Source organism: Trichomycterus rosablanca, chromosome 20 (assembly GCF_030014385.1).
Source record: "Trichomycterus rosablanca isolate fTriRos1 chromosome 20, fTriRos1.hap1, whole genome shotgun sequence".
Taxonomy (NCBI): Eukaryota; Metazoa; Chordata; class Actinopteri; order Siluriformes; family Trichomycteridae; genus Trichomycterus; species Trichomycterus rosablanca.
Window position 1 is genome coordinate 5,403,179 of NC_086007.1, and position 25,709 is coordinate 5,428,887.

Sequence of the window (25,709 nt, forward strand, 5' to 3'; positions counted from 1 at the left end):
ATTTACAGAAATGGTATTTCATTTACTTTTAGTAACCAATTCATCCTGATGAATTGCAGTTAAGTAATAATATAGTAATTAAGCAATATTATAATAATATAGTATAGTAATTAATTAAATAATAAATTGGAAAAAGGCAAACGTAGCTCCTTGATGCTTAAAGCAAACCTATTAAAAAATTATACCCCATTCGACCAGACACAAACCTCATGCTTGGGCGACGCACTACCAAATTAGACTGCAGAACCACCGGAGCACTAAGCTGAATGGTATTTTCTGGAGTCAGCCAAATTAGTGTTTTTTTGGGTTACCTTTTTACAGAAATGTCACCAACAATTGCCATCTTAACACCATACATATAATCCACCTATAGGCTACTTCAAATAGACTGTCTGGATCCTTTATACTAATGCTTTTAAGGCCTGTTTAATTGGGTACAAGCACCAGTACAGTACAAGTGTGAGTGGTAAATAATCAGGAGAGGGGGTTATTTATTGAATAATAGAGATGCCTGCCTCCAGTGATGAGCTAGAACTTAGCTGAGAGTAGAAATGGTTCTCCTCGTCTATAGGATTATCTGAGTGATTTCATCCAGCATTAATCTGAAGTGCTACATACAACTGTTCTCTGTGAAAAACAACAAACTCTACATCCGTCTGTCTCTCATCTTCTACAGAGCCGATCCAGCATGAATCTCTTTTGTTTCTCTCTGGTAAGATTTCTGCTTTTTTCCAGATTTTTTATAAAGAATGTTAAAGTACATGCATCAGTATTTCATTTCATTTAAATATTTTGTTGGAACATCACAGTGGTGAAGATGGGTGGGAATTGTTTGTATGAGGCTTTGCACTCCAGTGTACTTTCACTTCTAGAGAACTTAACAGGTAGATTGGTTGGCTACTTTAAGAAGTGAGTGTGTGTGTGTGTGTGTGTGTGTGGACATTGACTGGCGTCCTCTCCAGAGTATGTTCCCAGGATATGCTGTGGATCTACTATGACACTTATCAGAATAAAGCAATTATTTATTAGAATGTTTTAATATTGCTTTTGTTCAAGAAGGAGTATCCTCATGACCAGTCCTTTACAAAATAATGTAAAAGAATATTGTTTATTTATCCACACAAGTTTTGCAACTTAAACACCTTGTTTTTTTAAAGCCTTACAAGCTTATAAAACCTGTACACTATATTGCCATATTATTATTGCCACTGTACTCATGGCCTTGCCCTCCTTTTACTCCCATGTTACAAAGTGCTTAGAGAAATGTTAACATCACCCTTTATTCATGTTTGCATTGCTATTATTTAATTCAATAGGATTTCCTCACTGATGCATTGTCCACAAAAATATACAGGTCCTGAATATTTTAGTTAATGGATCTCTGGCTCCTGTGAAACATTATTTAGGCTGGTCATGTTTAAATGCTTTGCTGGTGCCTTTACACAAAGGAATTGCTTTTGAAACATTACTGTTATAGAAACAGAAAGTCTAAGAGATTGCTTGGAAAAGTGTCTTGCCATACAATGCTGCTAATTTTAAAATATTTTTTTGGCTTTTTCACAACATATTTCTATACCTTTAATACATTAATGCTAGCAAACAACAACTGACTAGTCAAAACATCCACTGTGATGAATACCTGTTGTTTTACAGGAGGGCTCCATAGACAGTCTGTATGAGGCGGTGAAGGCGTGTGAGGATAACCATGTCTATACTATACCCAGTAGATCAAGCAGCTCAGCCCACCTACTGAATCACAGTGCACAATGTAAAGAAAACACTTCTGTGGTGAGGATACAGAATTGTTCATTAACGGTGAAATTTAGCAGGTGAACCAAGTGTATTTATACAGTGTAATCAGCACACTTTATTGTGTTTTAAAATTTGATTGGATCGAATTGCCATTTTAAATATATATGGGGTGTGTAAGGGCTTCAGGATTTACACTGCATTGTTGGGGCAAAAACCCAAAGAAATGTCTGGAGATTCATAATCAAACTGTATCAAATGAAATGAACACAGCCAAACACAGGAATGTTCCTGAAGACCTAAATATGACTTTTTACAGATGTACACCATCCAATCTAAGCTTATGAAGATTATTAAATACTCTAATTTCTTCCAAATGATTTGGGTTTCTACAAGAGTCTGGTAAAAATCAGTGGAATCCATCCAAAATCAAATTCACAACACAAAAGTGTGCAAAATGTCTAAATATTTACAGGATTCATTATATTTGTAATGTGGCACACCCACAGCTACTCAGATCAGTCCAGTGTTACAATTAATAGTATAAGTATTATTCTAGATTTATTTAAAGCACACTTTCACCTTGGCAGTGTTAATAATGTGAGAATTAATATAAAAGCAACTTTGTGTGGATTTATGTTTCTATCTGGGCTCCTTAAAATTGATTTTACAACCACCCAGCTACACCTCATTAATGTTAATTGTCGTTTAATGTTTTTTAAAATTATTTTATTAAGTATGCTTAAAACTGATAATTGATTTGCTAATCTGATATATTGATGCCAGCATTGGGACTGTTTGTTTTTTGTTCTTTTCATTAGGATGCATCACAAATTGACTCCAATTCCAGAAAGATGAGAAGGTCTGCTTATTTATTTTATTGATAATTCTTGTTTTGAATCTTATTTATGTGTCTGTGTGTCTCTCTCTCTCTCTCTCTCTCTCTATCTCTCTCTCTCTCTCTGTGTCTCTCTCTCTCTCTCTGTCTGTGTGTGTGTGTGTGTGCGTGTGTGTGTGTGTGTGTGTGTGTGTGTGTGTGTGTGTGTGTGTTTGTGACAGAGAGATTTGGATGAAGTGAAAGCATCATGTGACTTCCCATGTTGCTGGAAATAATCCCGTAAGCAGAAGTTCTTTAGCAGACTTCATTATTTAGTCAGTTGTAAGCCCTTACACAGCTGTCCATCTGTACAGTGCATGCTTAACAAAATCCTGAAACTGGTGAATGTTTTGTTTTGTTAGCTATTTACATACTGCCCCACCTTTTTCAAATTAAAGTTTTGTGCTTGAGCTTTTTTTTCACCACCATCATGAAATCGACCAATCAAAACTTATATTCAATCAATTATCCCTCAGTTAATGAAAAGCAATAAATTCCTCACTTGCTCAGTGAGGGTCCAGTGCAGTAACATGAAGGAAATGTTGCTCTGGGCATCAGGAAATGTCATCTTTTTTTGTTGTTCCTCATTCCAGACCATTACCGAACTCTGACAACAATAGCTCAGGTATGTACAGATCACACAAAATTTCCCGTAAGCAGGTACCACATACTCACATGCACTATGAATAATCCAGTTAAACCAGTAATACAGCAGATTACAGTACTTCTGATGTTTGCTTAGTTCCTCTGTTTTTTTAAACCTACGTTACAGATCAGTGACATACGTATATATATATATATATATATATATATATATATATATACTGTATATATATATAAAAAACATGTTTAATCTCAGTAAACAGCTCTTTAATAAGAATAACCCTGTACTGATAGCAGTGAGCATGTTGGCTGAGGGCTGGCTCATGAGAATTGAACAAAACATAATAAATAATAAATAAATCTTTCAAAGTCTCGTTGTTCAAAGTCTCTCCATTGTTCTGCTGCCTTTATTTAAAGTATAGGTAAATACATGGTGGGGTGTTAATTGCTTAATTATAATCAATCTTAATCACTTTTTTCATTAGATTACCAAGTTGTCAAATGATATGTATGTAATGATGTAATTTGTTCAGGCTTTATCTTCCATTTGTTTCCGTTTATTTGTAAATTTAATAAAACAGTAATAATCTCATCAAGCTTAAGATAAGCTAAATGTTAATAATAATATTATTATTAATACAAATAATAAAGGTTTGATTTTACTTAACATAGCCATACAGCTAAGTGTCCAACTACTCACTGCAAACCTTTAAAAAGACTTTTAAAAATTTTAAAGCAGTGTCACATCTGGATAAAAACCTAAACTAAGCTTGGAATGATTCCTGTAAAACATGATGTACATTAAGAAATCAGGTCATAAAATCGGTTCGAAACTTGTAATTGTAATTTCTTTGTTTTTATTGTGTGTTTTCATATTTATGTGATTTAGAAATTGCCTGGACTCTGAAGCAAGCTGAAATCAGTACACAGAATAAGAAACACCACTGTACAAACCACGTCCAGAGAAAAGAAGAGCTCCCAGTACAGGTTTTATTATTATGCTACATGACATGCTAAACCGTATCAGCTTATTTTTTTTATTTTTGAAACTGAATGACATTTATAATGGATCATTTAATGTATTATTTTCGTATACTGTAGAGTATGTGCTATGATGGCTTGAACCCAAAACAAGAAAGGCCCAACACCCATCGTGACCTGGTGAGTATGAGACCTATCCACCCTGTAAAGCTACAATAACAACATTCCATTCTCTAAATTACTGTCACACATTCTTTTATGCACGATGTCACATGTACACAGAGACACAGACAGTGCAGTTGTTAGTAAATGGGAGTAATCAGCACAAACGCTGGATGTTCTGGTGTACAGATGGTGAGAGAGGGGGGCGCCATGGTGTCTGTGTAATCTGTCTGGCCCACAGATGGGGACGACTAAGAGGGTGGGCAATATTGGGTCTGAATGCGCAGTTTAATGCTGATATGGCAATGTAGAACAAAGACTCTTGTCTGTGTAGGGGTTTTATATGTCAGACTTATGCTCTGCCACCTTACCCCCCACCACACACATACACTCACACCCATAATTCATTTCACTAACACAATAGATGTGAAGCAATGAAATGAAAATGTACAATAGTAGAACTAACAGTATGAGTTATTAGTTTCATATTTTATGTGACAGTTGCACCTGTTTTTGGGGAGACATTTGAATTTTTGGTCCAATACAAAACATTTCAATTATCTGTGTTTTATGATAATGTCCCACATTTTAAAAACTAACAGCTGATGTTAGTAACGACACTTTTATGTCTGTTGTTGCATATTTAACGCAAATCATATTGTACAGTAAATACATTGAATATACAGTTAAAAATACATAAACATGTTATTAAACTGTGTTTTTACAATGGACATTCTCTTAAATCAACTTTTCAGATTCCAGGACTAAAAATCGGATCAAACCAAGGGCAAAGGCACAGAGAATAAATATTACAGACTGTATGACATGGACCAACTATATGACGTAGACACACAGTATCATTTATGTAAAGCACTAGTGTTATGGGTCTCAGCCTATTCCAACCCAAAAACTACTTCAGTACTAGTACCTACCACTAGCAGAGAAACAACCACCTGTTAAACATGAGTGAGTGAGTGAGTGAGTGAGTGAGTGAGTGAGTGACCAAAACCAGTTCATGGTACGCTTTTCATTTAAATAATAGACTGAAGCTTAATATTGTCATGGACAACAAGAGTCTCAACACAGAGCAGATCCCTACTTTAACTATAGTGGACGGATAGAAGAATAGAAACCTGTAACGTGATATTAATACAAAGGAGCTGATAATTAGTTGGGCCAACCTGCTGAACAGCTTCAATTCTTCTCATTCACGTACGTCTTAAAAGATTTGTTGTGGAATGGAGGGGTATTATTTAAGGATGAACAAAACAGAAATCCACTTCACATTCTGCAATTTCTATTAAGCTGTACTGTATAATGTTTAAATCTAATCTTTTAATAGATCCATATTTAATCATTTTAACAGGATGTATGTGATCACTGTGGGATGGGACCACAACTTTACAAAGAGGGTCTAAACACTGCTGAAAATGTGTATTCTACCTATTTTAAATTATATCTCAAGTCGCCACTATTAGGTGTCAATGACATAAAAGATTAAACATATGTTCATCTTTAAGACCAAAACTAATAAAGCTGTTCTGATGAGTTAAGAAGCAAAATCCTGAATTAAACAACCAGCAACAAATGATTCATGGTTTTAAATCTACTTTCTATAATCTACTTCTATAACAGACAATAGCATCACACACAGAGGAAGAAAATGAAAGAGGAACTAAAGAGAAGATACAGAAATCAGAGAATTACAGGAATCAAAACAGAAGAGATGAGACACAAACTCCAGCCAGAACAAATGGTATGAGCCAACAAACTTACCCTCAAACATGATTTTTTTTTTAATGAAAAACTAGCTTTAAAACAAGCATATTCTTTTTCTTTGTGCCCAAAAAAGATTTATTGCAGTGGGTCTCAGAACAAACCTCATAATTTATCCAGCTGACTAGCACTGTAATATGATTCATTAACAATAAAGCATTGTTTTAAAAAATAAACCTCAATTTGTTCATTTATTCTTATCAATTCATTCATTCATGTCTGTTTTACCAATGCTTTATCCTGGTCTGGGTCGTGGTGGGTCTGATTTATTGTGCTGAAATCTGGAAACACCCTGGACATGTCGCCAGTCCATCACAGGGCAGACACACACACACACACACACACACACTTAGGGCAATTTATTAGCTCTAATTAGCCTGACTGCATGTCTTTGGACTTGTGGGAGAAAACTGGAGCTCTTAGGTGAAACCCTTGTGGACACTGGGAAAACATGCAAACCCTGCACAGAAAGGACCCTGGCCACCCCTGGCCAAGATGGCTTAATATGTCAAAAAATATATATGTAAAAGCATTTTATTTGTTTAAAGGTAACCAAAGAAGCACTGTGCCAGTGGCTGGAGATGGGAATGTGATGCCCCCATACCAGCAGAATTCCAGCTTTTTCATGAGGCAAAAAGAGAGCCAAACAGCGTCCTGTAACAATGACCTCTGGTGTAACCATACATATCCTGTCCAGGCCAGGCCAGCAAACTACCATAGCTGTCGTCGACCTTTCTCAGAGTACCACATCTGTGCTAAAGACTTCATCTTACACAGCATCCCAGGAAAAGAGATCATGATCAATGGTCAAAGCATGAACAGGGTATTTTCTACTCAGGAAATGGTTCGTTCTGTCACCAGCGTGGATCTACATACCATCAGAGTAAGTGAATTAAAATTAAAATTTGTGGCAACAGAGTGAGATGAGTGTAGTCAGACTGACTGGAGTAAACAGAGAGCAGTTGTAAAAAGTGGAGCATGTGGTGTTTGTTTTTATGGGCTTAAGTTAAAAAAAGCCTCAAAACAGATTATAGCACCATAATCCTGAAGTCAGACTCAGTCTGCTAGCACACAGCTGGGTCAGGCTATGTTAGTGTGCCAGAACGTAATTGTTCAGCCAAAATGTTAGTTTACCTTTATAAAAAGTACTGTGACAGTATACAGTCTGACCTGTCAGTGGTGGGGCTTAAACCAGTGACCTTCTGATAATTAGTTCAGTACCTTAACTACCAGGCTACAACTGTTCAAGATGAATACCTCAGATTGCCTGATGGAAGAGCACAATTAATCATTCTGGGCATGTTTACTCTACATTAAAGTTCAACAGTGGTGTGCTTTTCTCACTCCAGTCATCACTGTTCACATGCTTATTTTAGACTCATGTGTCGCTGTTTGGCATTGGAAACACAATCCATATACTCCTGACAAATAATTCTTCCATGTGTGGATCGTGTTATTGAGTGCAACAATCAAGGAAATGCTATTCTAGAAATTCTGCCTTCAGTATTACCATTTATTCTATTATATTTTTTGAAGTAAATTGTATAGGGTCCAAATCCTTTAAACTTTACAGTTTATGTTGTGCACTTGTAATATGCACACTTGAAAATAATGTTATATATAGGAATGACATATTAAGGGTGTGTTCGAAAACCTAGTGATCTCTCTACATAGACAGCATTTTACGTCATCCTATGTGCGCTCCTGAGAAATAGGCTGTTCGAAATCCTAGATGCCTTAAAATGCTCCCTAGTAAGGTATTTTGAATCAAGAACGAGTGAAATTGGAAACATGATCCATAAACTCCTGACAAATAATTGTTCCATGTTGCTTTTAGAGAGAGTGTGGATCATGTTAATGAGTGCAATCAAGGAAATGCTATTCTAGAAATTCTGCTTTACAGTACTTACAGTACACCAGGCAGGGCAGCGGTAACAGGTCAGAAATGCCTCAGAACTGTCTTTTTCTATGAACAGAGCTTCATAGAAAGCTTCCAAGGACTGGCATGAGCTTTTCATGGACTAATCTACTGATAATGTTTGTCTATGGAGACCACACGTCTGTATAATTCCTTTTACCACTGTTAGCAAGGGGTTTTGACATGAACTTTACAATGTATGATACATTAACCTCTAATGCATGAACATCACTTTTGTCCACTTTTGTATTTCTTCCTTAATGTTTTTTTTCTAAACTGGGTTATGATTTAATATTCTGTAATAGCTATTTTCCTTAATAATAGCCTGAAAAAATGCCAAACTGATATTTATAGAATTTGGGATCAAATCCAGTTTGTGTTACAGGTACGGCCAGTAAAATATAGATTTAGCAATAAAATGCACTGGGTTGAGAAATGTGAGAGGAGCTCTTTCAGTAACATGACGTCTCTGCCTTCCTGTATGTTTATGTCAGCTAAAACTTCCTCTGTACAGACCAGGTTTTGCAACTTTGGCAAAAGTGACTTCTTTATTTTCACTTAAAAAATACAGTAACAACTTTAACCATCATGTTAAAGACGTGAAATTTAACACATAATACACATAATACTAGATATAAATGGATAATATCAGTAATAAATAAAATATATTTTATAGAAATAAAGTTATTTGCTGTTATGCCAGTGTCTATGTTTGCTTCATGCAAGTTCCTTGAAATGACTGGGAAGTGGTAATCAAGCCGACCACAAAATGCAAACTCAAGCATTAATAATTTTCCTCTTTGAAACTGCTTTGATAACAGACAGAAGCACATATTGGGCCACATCCTGTCTGATCTGAGGAAGTCAAAAAGCTAGACTCATCTGCTAAACGCCACAGTTAACACTTTAGGATTTAAAGGTCAAAAGCTAGTCAGAATTTCTAAGTGATATTAATATAATTATAAGATAATATGCTTCAAAGAGCTGCTTCAAACGTCTCGGACAAACCTAAGAATATGAAAGCAAAGGTAAGAGTCATTTTTGCTGTGAGAAAGTTTAACACTATTGTACATTTATATTTGTTCTCATAGTACATAAAGCTTATTTAGGACACGACCCAAATGTATAAATCATTACAGAGCATCAAGCGTGTAGCATTAAATCTCATAGAGACTCTGAGGCACTGAACAATCTGAGAAAATCATGCGTTAGGAATTAACAAAGATTTAATGGATTACTGATGACTTTTAAATTTTAATTACTTTATTCAGAGATGTAGAGATTCTAAAAAGAAGCTAAATACTTTTCTTATTAATAATATTATTTGCATTAAGATTCTATTAGGTAAATGTACTCATCAAACTAATTAGTGTTCACAAACTTCAGCATTAATACTGATTATATGTTACCATAAAATAATAATAACAATAATTATTGAACTTCATGATGAAGAACTGTATTTAACAATGTCCAATCTAAAGTTTAATTAAGAAGTAAAGACAATTCCATAATGACTAAAATAAACATTCATGTGTTTAGTACTTTAGGGAATTAATTTCTATACCTAACATCATTTACAGCATCAGTTAACATTAAAAACAATAAATGTTAGCATTAATACACCAAATGTACTGTTAACACAGTGAGTCATGTTTGATTTGTAAGTGATAACCAATGTCTGTTATATTTAAGTAATAAGTCCGGATTTACCAACCCCATTTTCAAAAAAGTTGGTATTTTTTTGTAAAATGCAAAACAAACAAAAATATATGTGTATAAATTTTATGTAACCTTTATTTAACTGGGAAAAAACAAGAAAATATTTCCAATGTTTTCACTGACCAACTTGAAACTTGATTTTGTTAATAAAATTTAGAATTTAGTCTGCAACACACTCAAAAAAGTTGGGACCAAGGCAGAGGCATGTTTACCAATGTGTGATTCCGATTAATTATACTTTTTAAAGTGTAATTTTGCCTATTCTTGCTTGATACAAGAGTTTAGCTTCTCAAAAGTCTGTTTTTGCCATTCTTTGATTCTCCTCTTCATTAGGCGCCATACATTTTTAAGAGGCAGCAGATCTGGACTGCAGGCAGGCCAGTCAGGCCCTTGCAATCAGTTTTAAAAGCTACTGAATGAATGAGGCCTGACATTGTCATGTTGAATAATGATAATCATGGACTATCTGGGAAAACAAGTTGCCTTTATGGCAGCATGCGGTCTCTAAAAACGCCCCAATATACGCCTCTGCATTAATGGTACTTTTACACATATGTGATCCATGCCATGGCCACTAATGCACCATACCATGTCAGATGCTGGCTTTAGCACCTTTTGTTGATAACAATTTGGACGGTCCTTCTTGTCTTTGGCACAGAGGACTCGACACTGATCTGTCGAGTAATTTGAGATGAGCTCAGGCCTAGAGAACTTGGTGGCATTTCTGCATAAATTTGGTGTATGGCTTTCTAAATGCATAGTAGAGTTTCAGTTTATATTTCTTGATGCAGAACTGCGTTAACTAACCACGGTTTTCTCAAGTGCTCCAGAGCCCATGTGATTGTATTTATCACAGTAGCAAGACAATTTCCATTTTGAAAATGGAAACATGACATAACATGATGATATTTTTCAGTCATATGTATGTGTGTGTGTTCCTATGTAAATGAGGTTAATGTGTGGTAATTTTCCCTCATTTAGAGATCCACCAGTTTCGGAAAGTTCGACAACCTCAGACAGCAGCACTCACCTGCCAGGCCTGAGGAAAATGGAACAACCGTGGTATGAAACCTTCAGATTTACGCTCAGTTATCTCAGTCAGCCCACTCTTTTGGGGAATCAGAAAACGATACTACATTTAGGGCAGAGTGCTATTTTAGGTGCCCTATAAGTCATTAACAGGGAGGCTGTACACTTACTCAGCACTTGGCATCAGAGTTGTTAATCTGTTGAGATGTCAATATTTATTATGCGATGTGTTGCAACAGGCAGAGGGAGAGTCAGGAGCAGAGAAGAGAGAAAAGCCTGGCCTGAAGAAAAAGATGAAGGCCATCGCATTGACCATGAGGGTGGGAAAGAAATCTGCCAAATCATTCTCTGAGGATATGGTGAGTCAAAGGGCATGAATCACTGCTATCTTTACCTTGCCACACTGCCAACATTATATATATCCTGTCATATCAAATTACAAACCCAAGTAGACTTAGGAAAAATTACAATACACTGGTAAGCCAAAATATTAGGACCACCCCTCGAAATGTGCATGGCAATGCATATATCTACCAACTGTGCATGTCACGGATACATTGAATGTTGGGCTGATGGTATTTACTCGTAGTTCACGTGTTAAATGCAGCAGAGAGCTAAATCAATATGACCAGATGACTGGGTTTAAATGTCTCTAAAACAACAGGAGGTGCTCACAGGCAGGCATGGAGAGTACCCACCATTAATGGTTTAAGAAGGGAAAAGCCATGATCTCAAAACTTTGAGTGCTAAATGTGTCACAAAGTGCCTTTCTATACGATGCGTTACTAGCGCCATCTGCTGTTGTGCTTGAATAGTCTTGGTTATTTTACTGCTGCTCTTAAATCACCCTGTTCTGCGAATTGTGATCTGTTCCCACCACACTTTATTTAACTCATTAGCACACTAACAAGTTTGTACTGGGTGTACTGGATTTGTACTGAGCGTGAAAAACATACTAAAATGCAGAGGCGTAACTGGGAGCTCATGGGCTCCAGTGCAAAAAAGAATTTGGGGCCCCTTCAACAAATTTCATTTTCCAAGAAAAAAAAGGGTATGGTATATTAATTTGTTTATTCGTTTGTATCAAGAATATAAAGTACACATAAACAGTTAAAGTTCATGATTTTTGGACATCCCAATCCAAATTTATAGGCATTTATGTAGTTGGCCCCATATTTGTGGCTTAATCTGTCCTCATCTATTCTGGAACGCATTTTAACAGCATGTCTGACAGAATGGTAAAAGATTCAGTCAAAAGACCATCTGTGAGGTCAGAAACTGATGTTGGATCAGAAATCCTGGCTTGCAAGCCACATTTATTAAATGTGTTTGATAGGGTTGAGGTCAGTGCTCTGGGCACTGCAATTGACTGTTTAAAATTGTCTGTTAAAAAACCACCAAAAACACACTAGCCATAAAATACCAAGCATGCTGGAACAAAGGTGACACTTGTTTTGGTCAAGTAAATTTTACATCACCTGATGCATGACCATTTTTAATATCGCTCCACCTTTAGTAGATTTTTTATAACTGTGGAATTTTGTACATCAGTGTTTTTATCTGTTATATGAAACTGCATCATGTGTAAAACTATAAACACAAAAAATCTCAAACTATCATAAACATAAATCATGGCTGGCTGGTTTGCTTACTCAATATTTACTGTTTTTTACAATATTTTTACAATATTTACAATGGTTCCAGGGTAAAGATACAGGCCGAGAACCAGAGGGAGATTTGGAGAACAGCTCTCAATCAGAGAAAACGTCAAACTGTACCAGTAACTCATTAGAAAGTCTTTCCAGTGGACTGAGCTCATCCAGTAAGCACATTCACACCCAAACACCCTGGTTACTCAGGACAATAAAGTTAAGAAAACACATTCACACTCTCAATGTCAATGTACCCTCTTGTCTCAGGTGGCATGACTGGCAGTTCAGGAGCATCCAATAACAGGGACAGCCCGAGGCTAGAGGAGGACGTGCCCTACACAGGTCCGTTCTGCGGACGAGCCCGAGTGCATACAGACTTTGTCCCCAGTCCATATGATACAGACTCACTCAACCTCAAGGTCAGACCACCATCTGCTTCTTGTATCTTGGCATTCAGCTCTGATTCTGTGACTTGAGATCAAAAGATGAAGTGAATGTGTGCCAATATTTCACAATCTAACCTACCATGTACTCGTTCTATTTCTCTCAGGTTGGAGATATAATCAACATCATAAGTAAATCTCCTATGGGAATATGGACAGGCATGCTCAACAACAAAGTGGGAAATTTTAAGTTTATCTATGTGACTGTGCTGGAGGAGAAAAAGGAGGAGGCTCCGACGATCAGACCTCAGAAGCTGTCCAAAAAGCCACAGCCAAGAACATTGCAGGAGTTACTGGAGAGGCTACATTTAGAGGTAAAAATACCAAACACCAACTTTGACAATTTAGCGCAATATGTGGAATAAATGTGTTTTGTTCAGTTCATTTAAAAACCACCACCAATAATGTCAGATCCTTGTTCCAATACATTTCAATTATTTATGCATCTTCAGTAAACACTACTGAGGTTTTGGTGCAACCTAAAAATAATGGGTGCAACACACCCTGGACTGGGTCCCAGTCTATCGCCAGACATCACTAATTTAATCTTAACTTGCAGAAATATGCATCTACGTTGCTCCTGAATGGCTACCAGACAGTGGAGGACCTGAAGCACTTACAAGAGAAGGATCTGATTGAACTGAATGTGACTGATCCGGAACACAGATGTAAACTGCTGGCTGCTTCAGAAGTTATTTACGATATAACCAGTGAGTATCATTCACAAAAACTCATTTCCGAAACAGCTCTTAGTCAGTGATCACACACCTGTTATTAAAAAGCTTTTTTTTGATAGAATTGCCCCAATGATGACTTAATATCAAATGTTTAATCATTTAGTTAAGGCCTGCCCCCTACCCATCATACAACATTAAACATCAAGTACAGTTGGTAAGCAGGAACATGGAATTTAATAGCCACAACAACCCGAATTCACTGCAGACAGGTGGCACAAAGCAGGAATGCTATTCTCTGACCTGCAGATGCAGTTAATAACCAGCAAGACATCCAGTCATTTCATTAACAATAACTCCATAAGGGTTGGGCACATAGGCCAAACTTGGTTTACCTGACCAAGATTAAATTAAGCTGCAGGAGTTGATACGCTTAACCTAACCTCACTCTGCTGCACCCCACAGGAGAAGACCTGGAGGAGACGAAGGGCGAAGAGGACGATGAAGAGGAGAATGACTGTCCTAGAGACTCGGGCTGTTTTATTCCAGCAGAGTGTGCTGATACAGGCAGAGAGGAGACTGAAAGTCACTAATGTCTTTATTCTTTGAAATACTGGTGTTACAACAACAATAAATGTACTCTGAAAAATCCACTTAATCAAGAGAAGTAGATGTTTATGTTTGTCAGTCGGTATCTAGCTATAGGCTTTTCTGTAGGACTTTATTCAAAATAAGCAAGTATTTGCTGACTTTTGTGTTTATATATTACATAATCCCCTATGTATTGCTTGGAATTGCTAAATATAAACATACTCTGTAAATATGTATCTGTAAATGACATTTTAATAATAAGATTTAATAAATTATTAAATATATTTAATACATTATTTATATTTCACTTTTTTCCTATGTTTGTTGAAGAACATACCATTTTTATGAACCAGCAATCTTGCTCGTTTTATCACAGCATCTTTGAATTACCATGCTGCTGGTAACAGGAGTGCCTGAGTTCCAGGGGTTTGAATCCCAGGTCGGGCACACAAATACAAAAAGTCATTTCAAGCCTGGATAAATAGGAGGGTTGTGTCATGATGGGCATCCAGTGGAAAAACTGCAAAATCAAGTATGCAGACAGGAATGATCCACTGTGGTGAACGCTAAATATGGGAGCAGCCGAAAAATTAAAATATTTAAAAAATCAGGTATTGGGGTAATGTCAGGGGTCAATGTCCCAGTAAAGTCATTCATTTAAGTGTTTAGACCGATGAAACTGTAAAAATGAGAGCGGCGATTGTATTGTTTATTATAGTAATTTTAATGCTAACTATATTAGGGACTAGTACTAGTACTGGACCAGTAACTGGAAGGCCAGTAATTTAAGCCCCACCACTCCCACTTATGCTCTACTTGGCAGGTAATGGTGAGTTTGGGGTTTGACTTTGGATGGGAGAAGGTAAATTAAACTGGTTGTTAATTTTAAAAACTTTAATCTATAAATGAAACAATAAAAATGACTGATTTCTTTTAAATTACAAATAATTACAATTTGTGTTACACTTATGCCTTATTTGTTTTTTATTTAGCTGATCAATTTTATAAAGTAGCTAGATAGATAGATAGATAGATAGATAGATAGATAGATAGATAGATAGATAGATAGATAGATAGATAGATAGATTATGGAGATGGTGACTATGGAGATTTTACAAAGATTTATTTTGACGCTTGCTATTTTTGTAGTTATTATTATACGTGCCTTTTTTACGTCAGCTTTCGGTTCACTAATCATCAAAGTTTTTATTAGAATTTGGCAATGATTTGTTTAAATTGTGACGTTAAAGGTACAAACATGGTTCAACGCACTGCTTTGTGGGAGTTGTAGTTTAAAGACGCGTTATATGTGTTGTAGTATTGGCGTCAGTGACTACATTACCCATGAACGCCACACTCTGTCGTTAAAGGGGACGTGTACATGTGCCCTAAAAGATGTCCGGTACCCGGCTTGGATTCAGTCAGTGAATGAACGTCAGTTTTAATAAGCGTTGCTTATTAAAGAGCAGGAGCAGAAATGATGGGTGATATGTCTGTATTAGGTGCGTAGATTATTTACTTTACTGTTTATTCTGGTGATTAAAGTACTGAGTTGTATATTTGAGGCATAAGTAACAGCTGATGCTGATTTCCTGTTTGGTTCCGGCATGATGATATTGCTAATAAACACTAATTATATTAAGAAGTAATTTTACGTGACCTTAATAGTTCTAATTTCATCCAATATATATATTTTTAAAAATGGATTTTATTAAATATAAGCTACCAAACATTAATGTAGTTCTTACTAACATCTGAGAACAACCGCTAACTTAAGTAGCACCAGCTAACCACCACCAGCTGTTATACAGTAATACAGTTTATACCCCCTGCCAAAACAAAATAATCTGTTTTTTTTTTTTTTTTTTACTTTTATTTTACTTACTGATGTTCGTAAATGCGTCCTAAAACACTAGCCACAAATCATGTACACCTTGTAGAGGATGCCAGTCCACCATGGGGTATCACACACTTATATAATCTACCTACACTATTTACTTACTCACACATGGGTGCAGTTTAGACTGATCAGTTTAACCCCCTGATGTTTAAAAAAGACAGGAAACCAAGATAATTTGGGTGAAAGTCAGATCAGACAGCTCCTCATCCAGTAATCAGATACAAGGTTCAGTCCAGATCCATGGGGCCCTGGTGATGTGCAGCACCCACTCCATCAGCTGTACCACTGTGCTGTCCACAGTTAAAATCATTTAATGCTTATAATATTCCACAAATACAAATAATTTTACAGGAACATTAATATTTTAAAAAGTTACTTTACACTAACAGTTGTTAGTGACATCAGTGAATGTGTTAGACCTGGTTACTTATATGAAAAGGAAAAATCAGTTAAATCATGTTAAATTTAACCTGGTATACATTAATGTAATCATTAGTATTTACACTTACAGCAGTGTAATAGCAGTGAGTAATTCTGTGGGTAAAATAAAGTGATTTAGTTGAGGTATTTTGGATCATATGGGACAAACACATGCAGCCTTTAAGCACAGAGTTAACTATGGTTATGCATTGCTTAGCATGGTTTATGGATCATTAAAATAAGATTTTGAAATGATTTCATGGTCATTTAAAAATGCCAATCATGCCTGACATTAAAAGCATTAAAGTAATTACTGAACAAAGCAAAGGGTTTTTATAGGGGATTTTTGGCTGTCATATATTTAAAACATGAACAATACACTTACAGTAGAAATTCATTTAAAATATGTTTGTGTTCTAATTATTAACTCAACAATAAAAGTGATAGTTTTGGTCTTTTAATTATTAATTACAAATAAGATTAGACTTTAAATATGTAACTTCATGCAACCACAGCAAGGAGTCAAATGGACATACAGACATGGAGCTTGTGATTAACTAAACCAAATTATATAATATATATTTTTTAATCAAATGATCAAGATAACTAAAAAATTTAATGAAATGTGCAGTGTTATGGTACATTATATGGTAGATTATATATCTGTTGCTGCATGATAATAATCTCAAGATGTTTATTGTAACTTGTATTGATGTGTGTGTGCAGGGTCAGTAATCCTGGCTTTATTCCTGGCTGGGTATTTGGGACAGCAGTACCTGCCTCCCCCTAAACCCAGAGTCATTGGTCTGGATCTTGGGACAACCTTTTGCTCGGTGGGAGTCTTCCAACCAGGGACAGGAGACGTGGAGGTGATCGGAGATGAGAAGGGTAGAAAGAGTATACCCAGTGTGGTGTCCTTTATCCCAGAAGGCATATACGTCGGACATGAAGGCCAGGAGTTGGCTGATATCAATCCTCAGAACACCATTTATGATGCGAAAAGATTCATAGGGAAGATTTTTGATCAGAAGACTTTAGACCAAGAGAGTGCAAGATACCCATTCAAGGTAATTTACATCCATCATACCCTGAGTTAGCTGTGTTATATGCTATGCACAGTATTTCAGCCCCCTGTATAGCTATGAACTGAAAGTGGCCACTGTAGCACCACTGGTGAGCAGATATTATTTGGCCACATTACTTAGGTGATAGTTTACAAAATATGAAAGTTAAAAATGGATTAATTATGATTTATTATGCTGTGATATTGTTTTACAGGTAAAACTGAACAATGGCAGTGCAGAGTTCTTGGTCACTACAAACACCACATTCACTGTGAGCCCTGAGTTCATCGGCTCTCGGCTGCTGTTGAAGATGAAGAAAATGGCAGAGCAGCATCTGGGAGTTCCCATAAATAAAGCAGTTATATCAGTGCCAGCAGAGTTTGATGAGAACCAGAGAAACTACACCATCAGAGCTGCTGGTTTAGCAGGTCAGTCTGAGTTTTGAGTGTAAAATCAGGTTTAAAATGGACTTGACATGCTGGATTGGCAGTAGTTTTTTATTCTGGCATTCTGTAGAAGATAAAGACATTAATAAACTGGGTCAGTGCATCCCTATGAAAGCGGAACAAGGTTATGGTCAGAGATGTTGGACCCAATAATGTGACTAACAGATTTTTTTTTGCCAGGACTGGACATTTTAAGGGTTATTAATGAACCCACAGCAGCAGCGATGGCCTATGGACTCCATAAAGTGGACGTGTTTAATGTGTTGGTGGTGGATCTGGGAGGAGGAACACTGGATGTGTCTTTACTTAACAAGCAGGGTGGAATGTTTCTTACCAGAGCAATGGCAGGTAAGAACACACACTCAAAGTGTATTTCTTTTTAACTAGAAGTTTAGTAGGTTGAAAATTATACTCCTTCTTCTTCTTCTGGTGTTTATAGCTGAAGCAAATGAAGGGTTGTTGTTATAATATAGTTCAAAGTTAACTATTATAATATAGTCAAAGTATATCATACAGAAAAGATAAACATGTTAATTAATTAAGAACTATTGTTAGTTGCAGCCCTAAGTGCTACAGATTTTAAACAGCTTGAGGTCTGAGCGTTTACTTGGCTCTATGCATGGAACTGTGTCCTGACTAAAAGTGATTTACCTCTGTAAGAAAGAAAATTCAGAGATAGATTACACTTAGCTCAGAGATAGTTCAGAGATAGCTCAGAGATTACATATAGCTCAGAGATAGCTCAGAGATAGCTCAGAGATAGCGCAGAGATAGCGCAGAGATAGCGCAGAGATAGCGCAGAGATAGCGCAGAGATAGCGCTTAGCAAAGATAGCTCAGAGATTACACTTAGCTCAGAGATAGCTAGCTAAGCACATGCAGACTTCAGGTTCACTCCAACCTCTGTTTCCACAATTCTTCACAGGAAATAACAAGCTGGGAGGACAGGACTTTAGTCAGCGACTTTTCCAGTACGTCAATGAGCAAGTGAGGCAACAGTATGGAGTCGCCCCTACGTTAAAGGAAGACATCCAGCGCCTACGTCAAGCTGTCGAAGTGGCCAAACTCGGCCTGACCGCAAAGACCAAAGTGTCCCTAAAAGTCCCCCTTCATTTACAGACTACAGGAGCTGAAGGGGTGCAGGGGGAGCACATCACCTACCAGCAGGAGCTCCACCGTGACCTCTTTGAGGAGCTTAATGCTGATCTGTTCCAGAAGATCCTGGCTCCTATTGAGACAGTTCTGGAAGAAGGACGCCTCAGCAAGGACGAGGTGGACGAGGTTGTTCTGGTGGGCGGGTCCACCAGGATTCCTCGTGTTCGACAGCTTATTAGTAAGTACTTTGGGAAGGAGGTAAACACGAAGGTGGACCCGGACTTGGCTGTAGTGACGGGCGTGGCACTGCAGGCAGGCATTATGGGAGGATCGTGGCCACTGCAGGTCAGCGCCATAGAAATTCCCAACCGAGAACTGCGCAAAACGAACTTCAGCTGAGTGAGATGTTAATGTCGTACTGTTTGTGTTCGTCAGACATTCGGTGCCAAACGTGAAGCTGAAAATTGGCTGAGAAATGATTCCATGTCAGTTTCGCGCTTCAGTTAGTTTTGCAATAAATGCTTACAGTTTTGAGGAGTCACAAACACAACCCCCAGTTACAACTAGTAGTTGTAAATCATTGGGATGCATTAGAACACTTGAAACTGTAAATGAGTTATCCTAAATTTGACATTTTTAATGGTTTGACAACAGTTGCACATTACAGCTATAGCATACATAAAATGTAATACCATATTTTCAGATGCACTTTTTTCTTGACTGAATTGATTCTTGTTTAGTTAGAAAAGGAGAAAAACTTGGAGAGCAGATTGGCTATCGCTGATGCCAATCTAGGAGTGTGAAAGTGGTGAGGTGGCTAGGATACCAAGGGCCCTGACTAGACAAGGGACTCAATGGTACCCCCACTAACACATTGTGTATCTCTTTTTGACCAATTTGAATTCCATTCCAGTTCATGCATCTAATTTTAAAATGTTATGCACATTCACCAAAAATAAATTGGTTCCGAACTTTGAATGTTCGTTCCCAACTGGAACCAAAGAACAGCAGGTTTTTCAGCACGAACAGTGATGACGTCCGTGTGCATGTCAGTTTCAAGAGAAACTGGAATGCAGCACCAGGAAGGAAGGGCTCTGCCACTACTCTTTACTTTCTCTGTGCCTTGTGCAGCGGCCTCTGTTAATGACACATCCTTGGTTCCAGTAAAAACTGGTGCACATGCGGGCTGGTTCTCTGAACAGCACAGAGGTTCTAGATGCCTGAATGGAACCAGTTGACTGCAATTGACAGACATCCCAAAAGATAGACTATTGGCCGTGGTTGATTTGCCAAAATGTAATTGTGATGTACATACCACCAGGTTGAGCGCTTGCTCCGGTTGGATTGCCTGTCCATAATCATTTGGCTGCCTTGGATGTCCCAATTTGATACCAAATATAGGTATCGGGGCCGAGAGTGGCCCAAAGTGCTGGATGGATCATGGCTTTATCGTGCTTTTGTTATATAGAACGTTTGTGCAGAGAGTAAACTCAGGTACTGTGTTGATGTCTGCATCAGTTTGGGCAGCAAAATTGTATGTACAATAAAATATTTGGGATTGGGATCATTAGTGCAAATGTCTACCCAAAAGAAAGACCGCATTTTTGCTTCTTTAAGCATTTCATGTTTGCATTGAATTCCTGAATAATGTTTAGGAAAGTCACTTATTTGGACTTTAGCTTGCCATGCTTAAATTATGCTATGATTACATTACTAATCCAGAACACGACATGAATATTCATGGGAAATGAAGTGCAGTTACGGATTTTATAACTGGGTGGGATTTTGATTAAGGAAAATGATTTTTACAGTAATCGGTGTGACTGGATCACGTAAAACCTGCATCTTATTCTTTGAAAAGCTCTAGAAGAGAATCAGCTTTTGTGAAACTGCTTTGGATTTCCTTTTCAAAAAGAGGTCAGTTCGTAACATTCTAGATATATACTGTTAACTTTTTAGGAATGAGAAAATGTGACACTTTTATTTATTTATTTATTTTTGGTCTTGAAATAGCAGATATTATTTAAGCCTTTTAAACATTGCTGCTGCTAGTCTCATGAATTGTGGATTAATATTGGCTTGTAGTTTAAGGTTTTAGGGAACAGAGGTGATGTACTGGTGGAATGTAGTCTGTGCTCAGTTATCTACTAAACCATGCAGCTGTTTAGAAAATGTAAAAAAAAAAAAAAACCTCCCTGAAGATGTAGATGAATTGATGAGAAAGTTGCTTGCAGAAATGTTATTTTTGACCAGAGGGCCTCCAAATCACAGATGTTTTACACTGCAGCTTGAATGTGGTATTTAAGTAAAACAGAAGTCCTTTTCAGAGGCAAATATTTTATCCAAAAATGTTTAATATTCCGCTAAACCATTTAGCATCAAATTAATTCTGTAGGTATCAAGAATCAAATGTCATTTTGAAACAGTGGTTAAATTCAAATCATTTATCGTCAATTACAAAATGTTAGTGTATTCACACATTTCATCACATACAGCAGTAAGTGTTGAGGCCCCAAATACTGTAACTCTAACAATAGCTTAAGGTGTAACAATTGGGAGGTTTTGTTCCATTATGAATGGATTGTTTGGCTGAAAAACTAAATAAATGCCAATGAAATGGTGCCAGCAGTGCCGCTCTGTAAGTTTTTTTTATCATAAAAATATTCTCAAGAAAATCCATCACGTAACAAATAATGACCAGAAACACAAAGTAATGCTTCAAGCGTAGATGGTACTTTGTCTAGATGAAATTACATAATCTTTTAACTTACAATGAAAAAGTTTAATGAACTTCTAGAATCTTTGGGCCAAATTTTAAAAGTGGTATATTTGAACGTAAATGTAATGTACTGTATACTGTAGTATTTCTACTGTATATTGGTTTCTTTACATTTTTTAATTCTTTATGTACTTGTTTTGTATTTGTACAAACATTGTGACCACAAAGAAAACAAATAAAGTATTTTATTGCTAAAATTCATATTAAATAAAGATGTAAAATAGCAGTTTAGCTTGTTGTTTGTTGTTTTACCTGGTGTACGTGACTGTGTGTTTCACCGAACACGGTTTAGTCTTGTTTTACATTTCTAGCAGATGCTCTAGTGGTCCGTGTACTTGCAGAGCCAGATGTGACCTCATAACGAAACAATAACACAAGATGTAAGTGGAGAGTTTGACCTGAAGGTAAGTGTGTGTTTAATGTCTACAGGTTTGAATGTTCTGTCTATGTTTACATGTGTATTACCTCATGGTTCTCCGATGTCCTCCCAAAACATTCAGAAGGTGGATTGGCTATAACTCATTGAGTGAAAGGGTGAGTGGCTTGTGCTCCTGACTAATATAAAGCAGTTTGTAAAATATATATAAGTAAAAGAATGAACAAATTGTTTACAGTGTGATGTGATTAAGCAGCACTGGCTGTACAACGTAGTCACATTTAGTCACTTTTTAAACTTTCTCAATTTTCTGAACTATATAGTGATGTTTAACATTACATTAAAGCTGGGACAGGAGCATGTATATCTGTGTTGGACCATATTTTCTTTAACCAACATTTTGATATTTACCTTTTTAACTGAAATTACTTCATAATACATGACAGTTTTTAATGGGAGACTGGTCTGGATTGCAGGCAGGCCACTCCAGCACCCAATAACACTACACAGTCATATTTTCATTATTTAATTTTTTTACATTAGTGAAATGTGTATTCCTAAATACTCCAAAACCTGACGCCCATCATAGAAAATATAGCATTTTGGCAGGACGGTCAAAAACGGTACCTAATACCAACACATTTTTGTACCACTGTCTGGTTTAAATTAAGCTCAGTGTGGATTTACTAAGAGGTTTTCTTTGAGCAATTAAAATCCTGTCCTCAATTTTTCTGTGACTGAGTTTGTATTTTTCAAATCTGCACTGCTGTCTGATGTCCAACATATATATTACAATCCCAGTTTAGGCAAAAATAAATAACATGCATATTGTTACTTACCTAATGAACAATGATGATCTAGGCTTTTAAATCATCTTTATTTTTACAGTACTGAGTGTAATTTCAAATTCTGTTTGGAAATGATTTAAATTACTGGTGTAAAATGTGACTGTTAAAATGAATTTATTCTCAGAAAAGGGAAATAGGTGTCTATGAAAATTCACATACTTTATATAATTCACATGAATGAAGCATATAGGCACTGTAAACATTTAGAAGTCATTTTAGCCCTGCCAAATGGCAATACAGTGGATTTCTCATGCCCACACACACACACACACAAATATTCCTCACATTCTGTTCATGTCTTGGGTGAAGAGTGAGTCCTTTATGATGCAGGATTAGATTACAGGAATGCATATGAGTAAAGTAAATGATGGATGTACCAGCCACCCCGAGCTCTAAACAAGGCTGAGGCCACACACAAATTCATTTCATCGAGTTATTACACAGAAAATTACAAAACAATCTGTACATAATATACACAGCAGTCATTCCTTTAGCAACACAGTACATTCAGGACTTCAAGATAGGGGAAAAAAGAAATAAAAGCAATTCAGCCAGTGGTACGTTGTCTTTCACCCAGTTGGTGTGGAGATCCAGCAAGATCAGTGAATGTTTCAATTGGTGTAGCAGTCATACCCATTTTCCTCACTGCAGACCCCATCGCTTACCTCTGCACATACAGAAAACAAAAAGAGTTAAAGGAAAATCTATAGTATATCTGTACATGATGTATTATTTTTAATAATATAAACGCTGGGTTGAGCTACATTTATTTTACAGTTGTTTTAGCAGTAGCCAGGCATGTCTTCTCTACTGTAATGTTACACAATTTCTTCTTACATATACACAAGCAAATATTTTACATTATTCTACTAAACGACCACTTCATTTCCAACCACCCAAATACAGAACACCTTTATTTGTGTTACATACAGGTGTGCAGAACAATACAAATAATTATCCTGTAATTTCCCTTGTTTGGAGGCTGGGGTCAGAGGACAGGGTCAACTATTGCCTAGCTCAAGAGCCCAAAAGTGGATGCATGTCAGAGCCAGGATTCAAACCCACAACCTTTGGATTGGTATCCCAAAGCTTCTTGGAAAGAGGGGGGGGGTTTCTGTGAAAATTTATAAAATACAAAATGTTCATCCTTCCAACACAAGGTCTATTTATAAATTGTAGATCATTTTATAATTAACAGCATGTGAACCAGCCTGACATTGTCATGTATTGCACCACAGGCAGTACTGGTGGAAGGGCCAGGGATTTGTTTACTTTTTTTGTTAAAACAGGTAATTGTCTATAGTTATACTTAGCAGTGTCTTTTTTTAAGTAGGTGAATGGAGAGAATAAAAAATATCATCTGTCCATCCATAATAATAATAATACATTTTATTTCATAGGCGCCTTTCTGACACCCAAGGACACCTTACAATCACCACAACAATAAAATACAAAGAAACAAACAAGCAGCAATTAAAGCAGTTAAAACTATGACACAGCAAAAGCACCAATCAGGTGTTATAGGCTGTCCTAAACAGGTGAGTCTTAAGTGAGGATTTGAACTGTTGGAGAGAGCTTATGTTCCGTAAGTCAGATGGCAGAGAATTCCAAAGTCGGGGAGCAGAGCGACTAAAAGCTCTGCTCCCCATGGTGGTAAGACGGGCAGAGGGTACAGTAAGGTGAATAGAGGAGGAAGATCTGAGAGAACGAGAGGGAGTAGCAACAGTGAGAAGATTAGAGAGATAAGTTGGAGCGAGATTATGGATGGCCTTGAAAGTGAGAAGAAGGATTTTGTAGTCGATGCGGAACTTGACCGGGAGCCAGTGGAGCTGTGACAGAACAGGAGTGATATGGTGGAAAGAAGGGGTTCTAGTGATAATACGGGCAGCTGAGTTTTGGACCAGTTGAAGCTTATGGAGAGATTTGTGTGGAAGACCAAAAAGGAGAGAATTACAATAGTCTAGACGGGAAGTGACAAGGCTATGAACAAGAATGGCAGTGGTATGTGGAGTAAGAGATGGGCGAAGACAACTGATATTACGTAAGTGGAAATAAGCAGACCGGGTAATGTTATTGATATGGGCTTGGAATGATAGAGTAGTGTCGAGGATGACACCCAAACTCTTTACCAGAGTTGAGGGGATAACAGAAAAATTGTCAATGTCAATAGACAGACTGTTGGTTTTGGATAATGTTGTTTTAGTACCAACGAGGAGAACCTCAGTTTTATCACTGTTTAATTTTAGGAGATTTGCCGAAAACCAGGATTTTATTTCTGTTAAACAATCAGTAAGGGAGGTGGGTGGGATGTTGAGAGTGGGTTTACAGGAGAAATAGAGCTGGGTGTCATCCGCATAACAGTGGAAGCTAATGTGGTGTTTACGAAAGATATGGCCAAGGGGAAGGAGGTAAATGATGAAAAGAAGAAATTAGTTGGATCTGCACCAGGTTTTTTCAGAATCGGAATTATTACTGCAGTTTTGAAAGAAGCAGGAACAGTTCCAGTGGACCATGTCAATCACAGTGGACAGTGTCAATCACACAAGGTGAACTCTGATTTGTACTTTTAGATTATTAAAATAATCTAAAGGAACACAAGACTGGTTGA

At 37.0% G+C, this 25,709-nt stretch overlaps 3 protein-coding genes and 1 long non-coding RNA gene across 5 annotated transcripts in view; 3 read left to right on the top strand and 1 right to left on the bottom strand.

Moving 5' to 3' along the window:
• Positions 1 to 3,182: 3,182 nt before the first annotated feature.
• LOC134334166 (uncharacterized) lies at positions 3,183 to 6,307 on the top strand. Its single transcript, XR_010015466.1, has 5 exons — positions 3,183 to 3,251; positions 4,119 to 4,216; positions 4,331 to 4,390; positions 6,008 to 6,128; positions 6,225 to 6,307. It is a non-coding gene; the product is annotated as an uncharacterized LOC134334166 (long non-coding RNA).
• A 2,695-nt stretch (positions 6,308 to 9,002) lies between these two features.
• samsn1a (SAM domain, SH3 domain and nuclear localisation signals 1a) lies at positions 9,003 to 14,241 on the top strand. Its single transcript, XM_063016818.1, has 8 exons — positions 9,003 to 9,094; positions 10,767 to 10,847; positions 11,054 to 11,173; positions 12,519 to 12,636; positions 12,734 to 12,885; positions 13,017 to 13,223; positions 13,469 to 13,619; positions 14,049 to 14,241. Exons 1-8 carry the CDS (start codon positions 9,038 to 9,040, stop codon positions 14,174 to 14,176), a joined length of 1,014 nt encoding a protein of 337 aa, XP_062872888.1. The 5' UTR covers positions 9,003 to 9,037; the 3' UTR covers positions 14,177 to 14,241.
• Positions 14,242 to 15,642: 1,401 nt separating this feature from the next.
• Positions 15,643 to 19,762, top strand: hspa13 (heat shock protein 70 family, member 13). Its single transcript, XM_063016752.1, has 5 exons — positions 15,643 to 15,676; positions 17,221 to 17,561; positions 17,773 to 17,986; positions 18,185 to 18,352; positions 18,929 to 19,762. The coding sequence occupies exons 1-5, from the start codon at positions 15,652 to 15,654 to the stop codon at positions 19,495 to 19,497; spliced, it is 1,317 nt and encodes a 438-aa protein (XP_062872822.1). The 5' UTR covers positions 15,643 to 15,651; the 3' UTR covers positions 19,498 to 19,762.
• A 3,436-nt stretch (positions 19,763 to 23,198) lies between these two features.
• Positions 23,199 to 25,709, bottom strand: part of gdpd5b (glycerophosphodiester phosphodiesterase domain containing 5b) — a 53,200-nt gene continuing 50,689 nt past the window's right edge. For both annotated transcript variants that reach the window (XR_010015472.1, XM_063016575.1), the window contains one exon: positions 23,199 to 23,768. Coding sequence is in view for 1 of the 2 variants with exons in the window: in XM_063016575.1 (XP_062872645.1) it covers positions 23,713 to 23,768 (56 nt within the window). In the remaining variant the exon portion in view is untranslated. The remainder of the gene's footprint in view (positions 23,769 to 25,709) is intronic.

Excerpts from the sequence above, each read along its gene's own strand:
- samsn1a (XM_063016818.1), top strand. The coding sequence starts at position 9,038 with ATGCTTCAAAGAGCTGCTTCAAACGTCTCGGACAAACCTAAGAATATG. Across the intron at positions 12,637-12,733 it reads CAGTGGACTGAGCTCATCCA|GTGGCATGACTGGCAGTTCA; the intron begins GTAAGCACATTC and ends CTCTTGTCTCAG. Across the intron at positions 12,886-13,016 it reads CAGACTCACTCAACCTCAAG|GTTGGAGATATAATCAACAT; the intron begins GTCAGACCACCA and ends TATTTCTCTCAG.
- hspa13 (XM_063016752.1), top strand. The coding sequence starts at position 15,652 with ATGATGGGTGATATGTCTGTATTAG. Across the intron at positions 15,677-17,220 it reads GGGTGATATGTCTGTATTAG|GGTCAGTAATCCTGGCTTTA; the intron begins GTGCGTAGATTA and ends GTGTGTGTGCAG. Across the intron at positions 17,987-18,184 it reads CAGAGCTGCTGGTTTAGCAG|GACTGGACATTTTAAGGGTT; the intron begins GTCAGTCTGAGT and ends TTTTTTTGCCAG.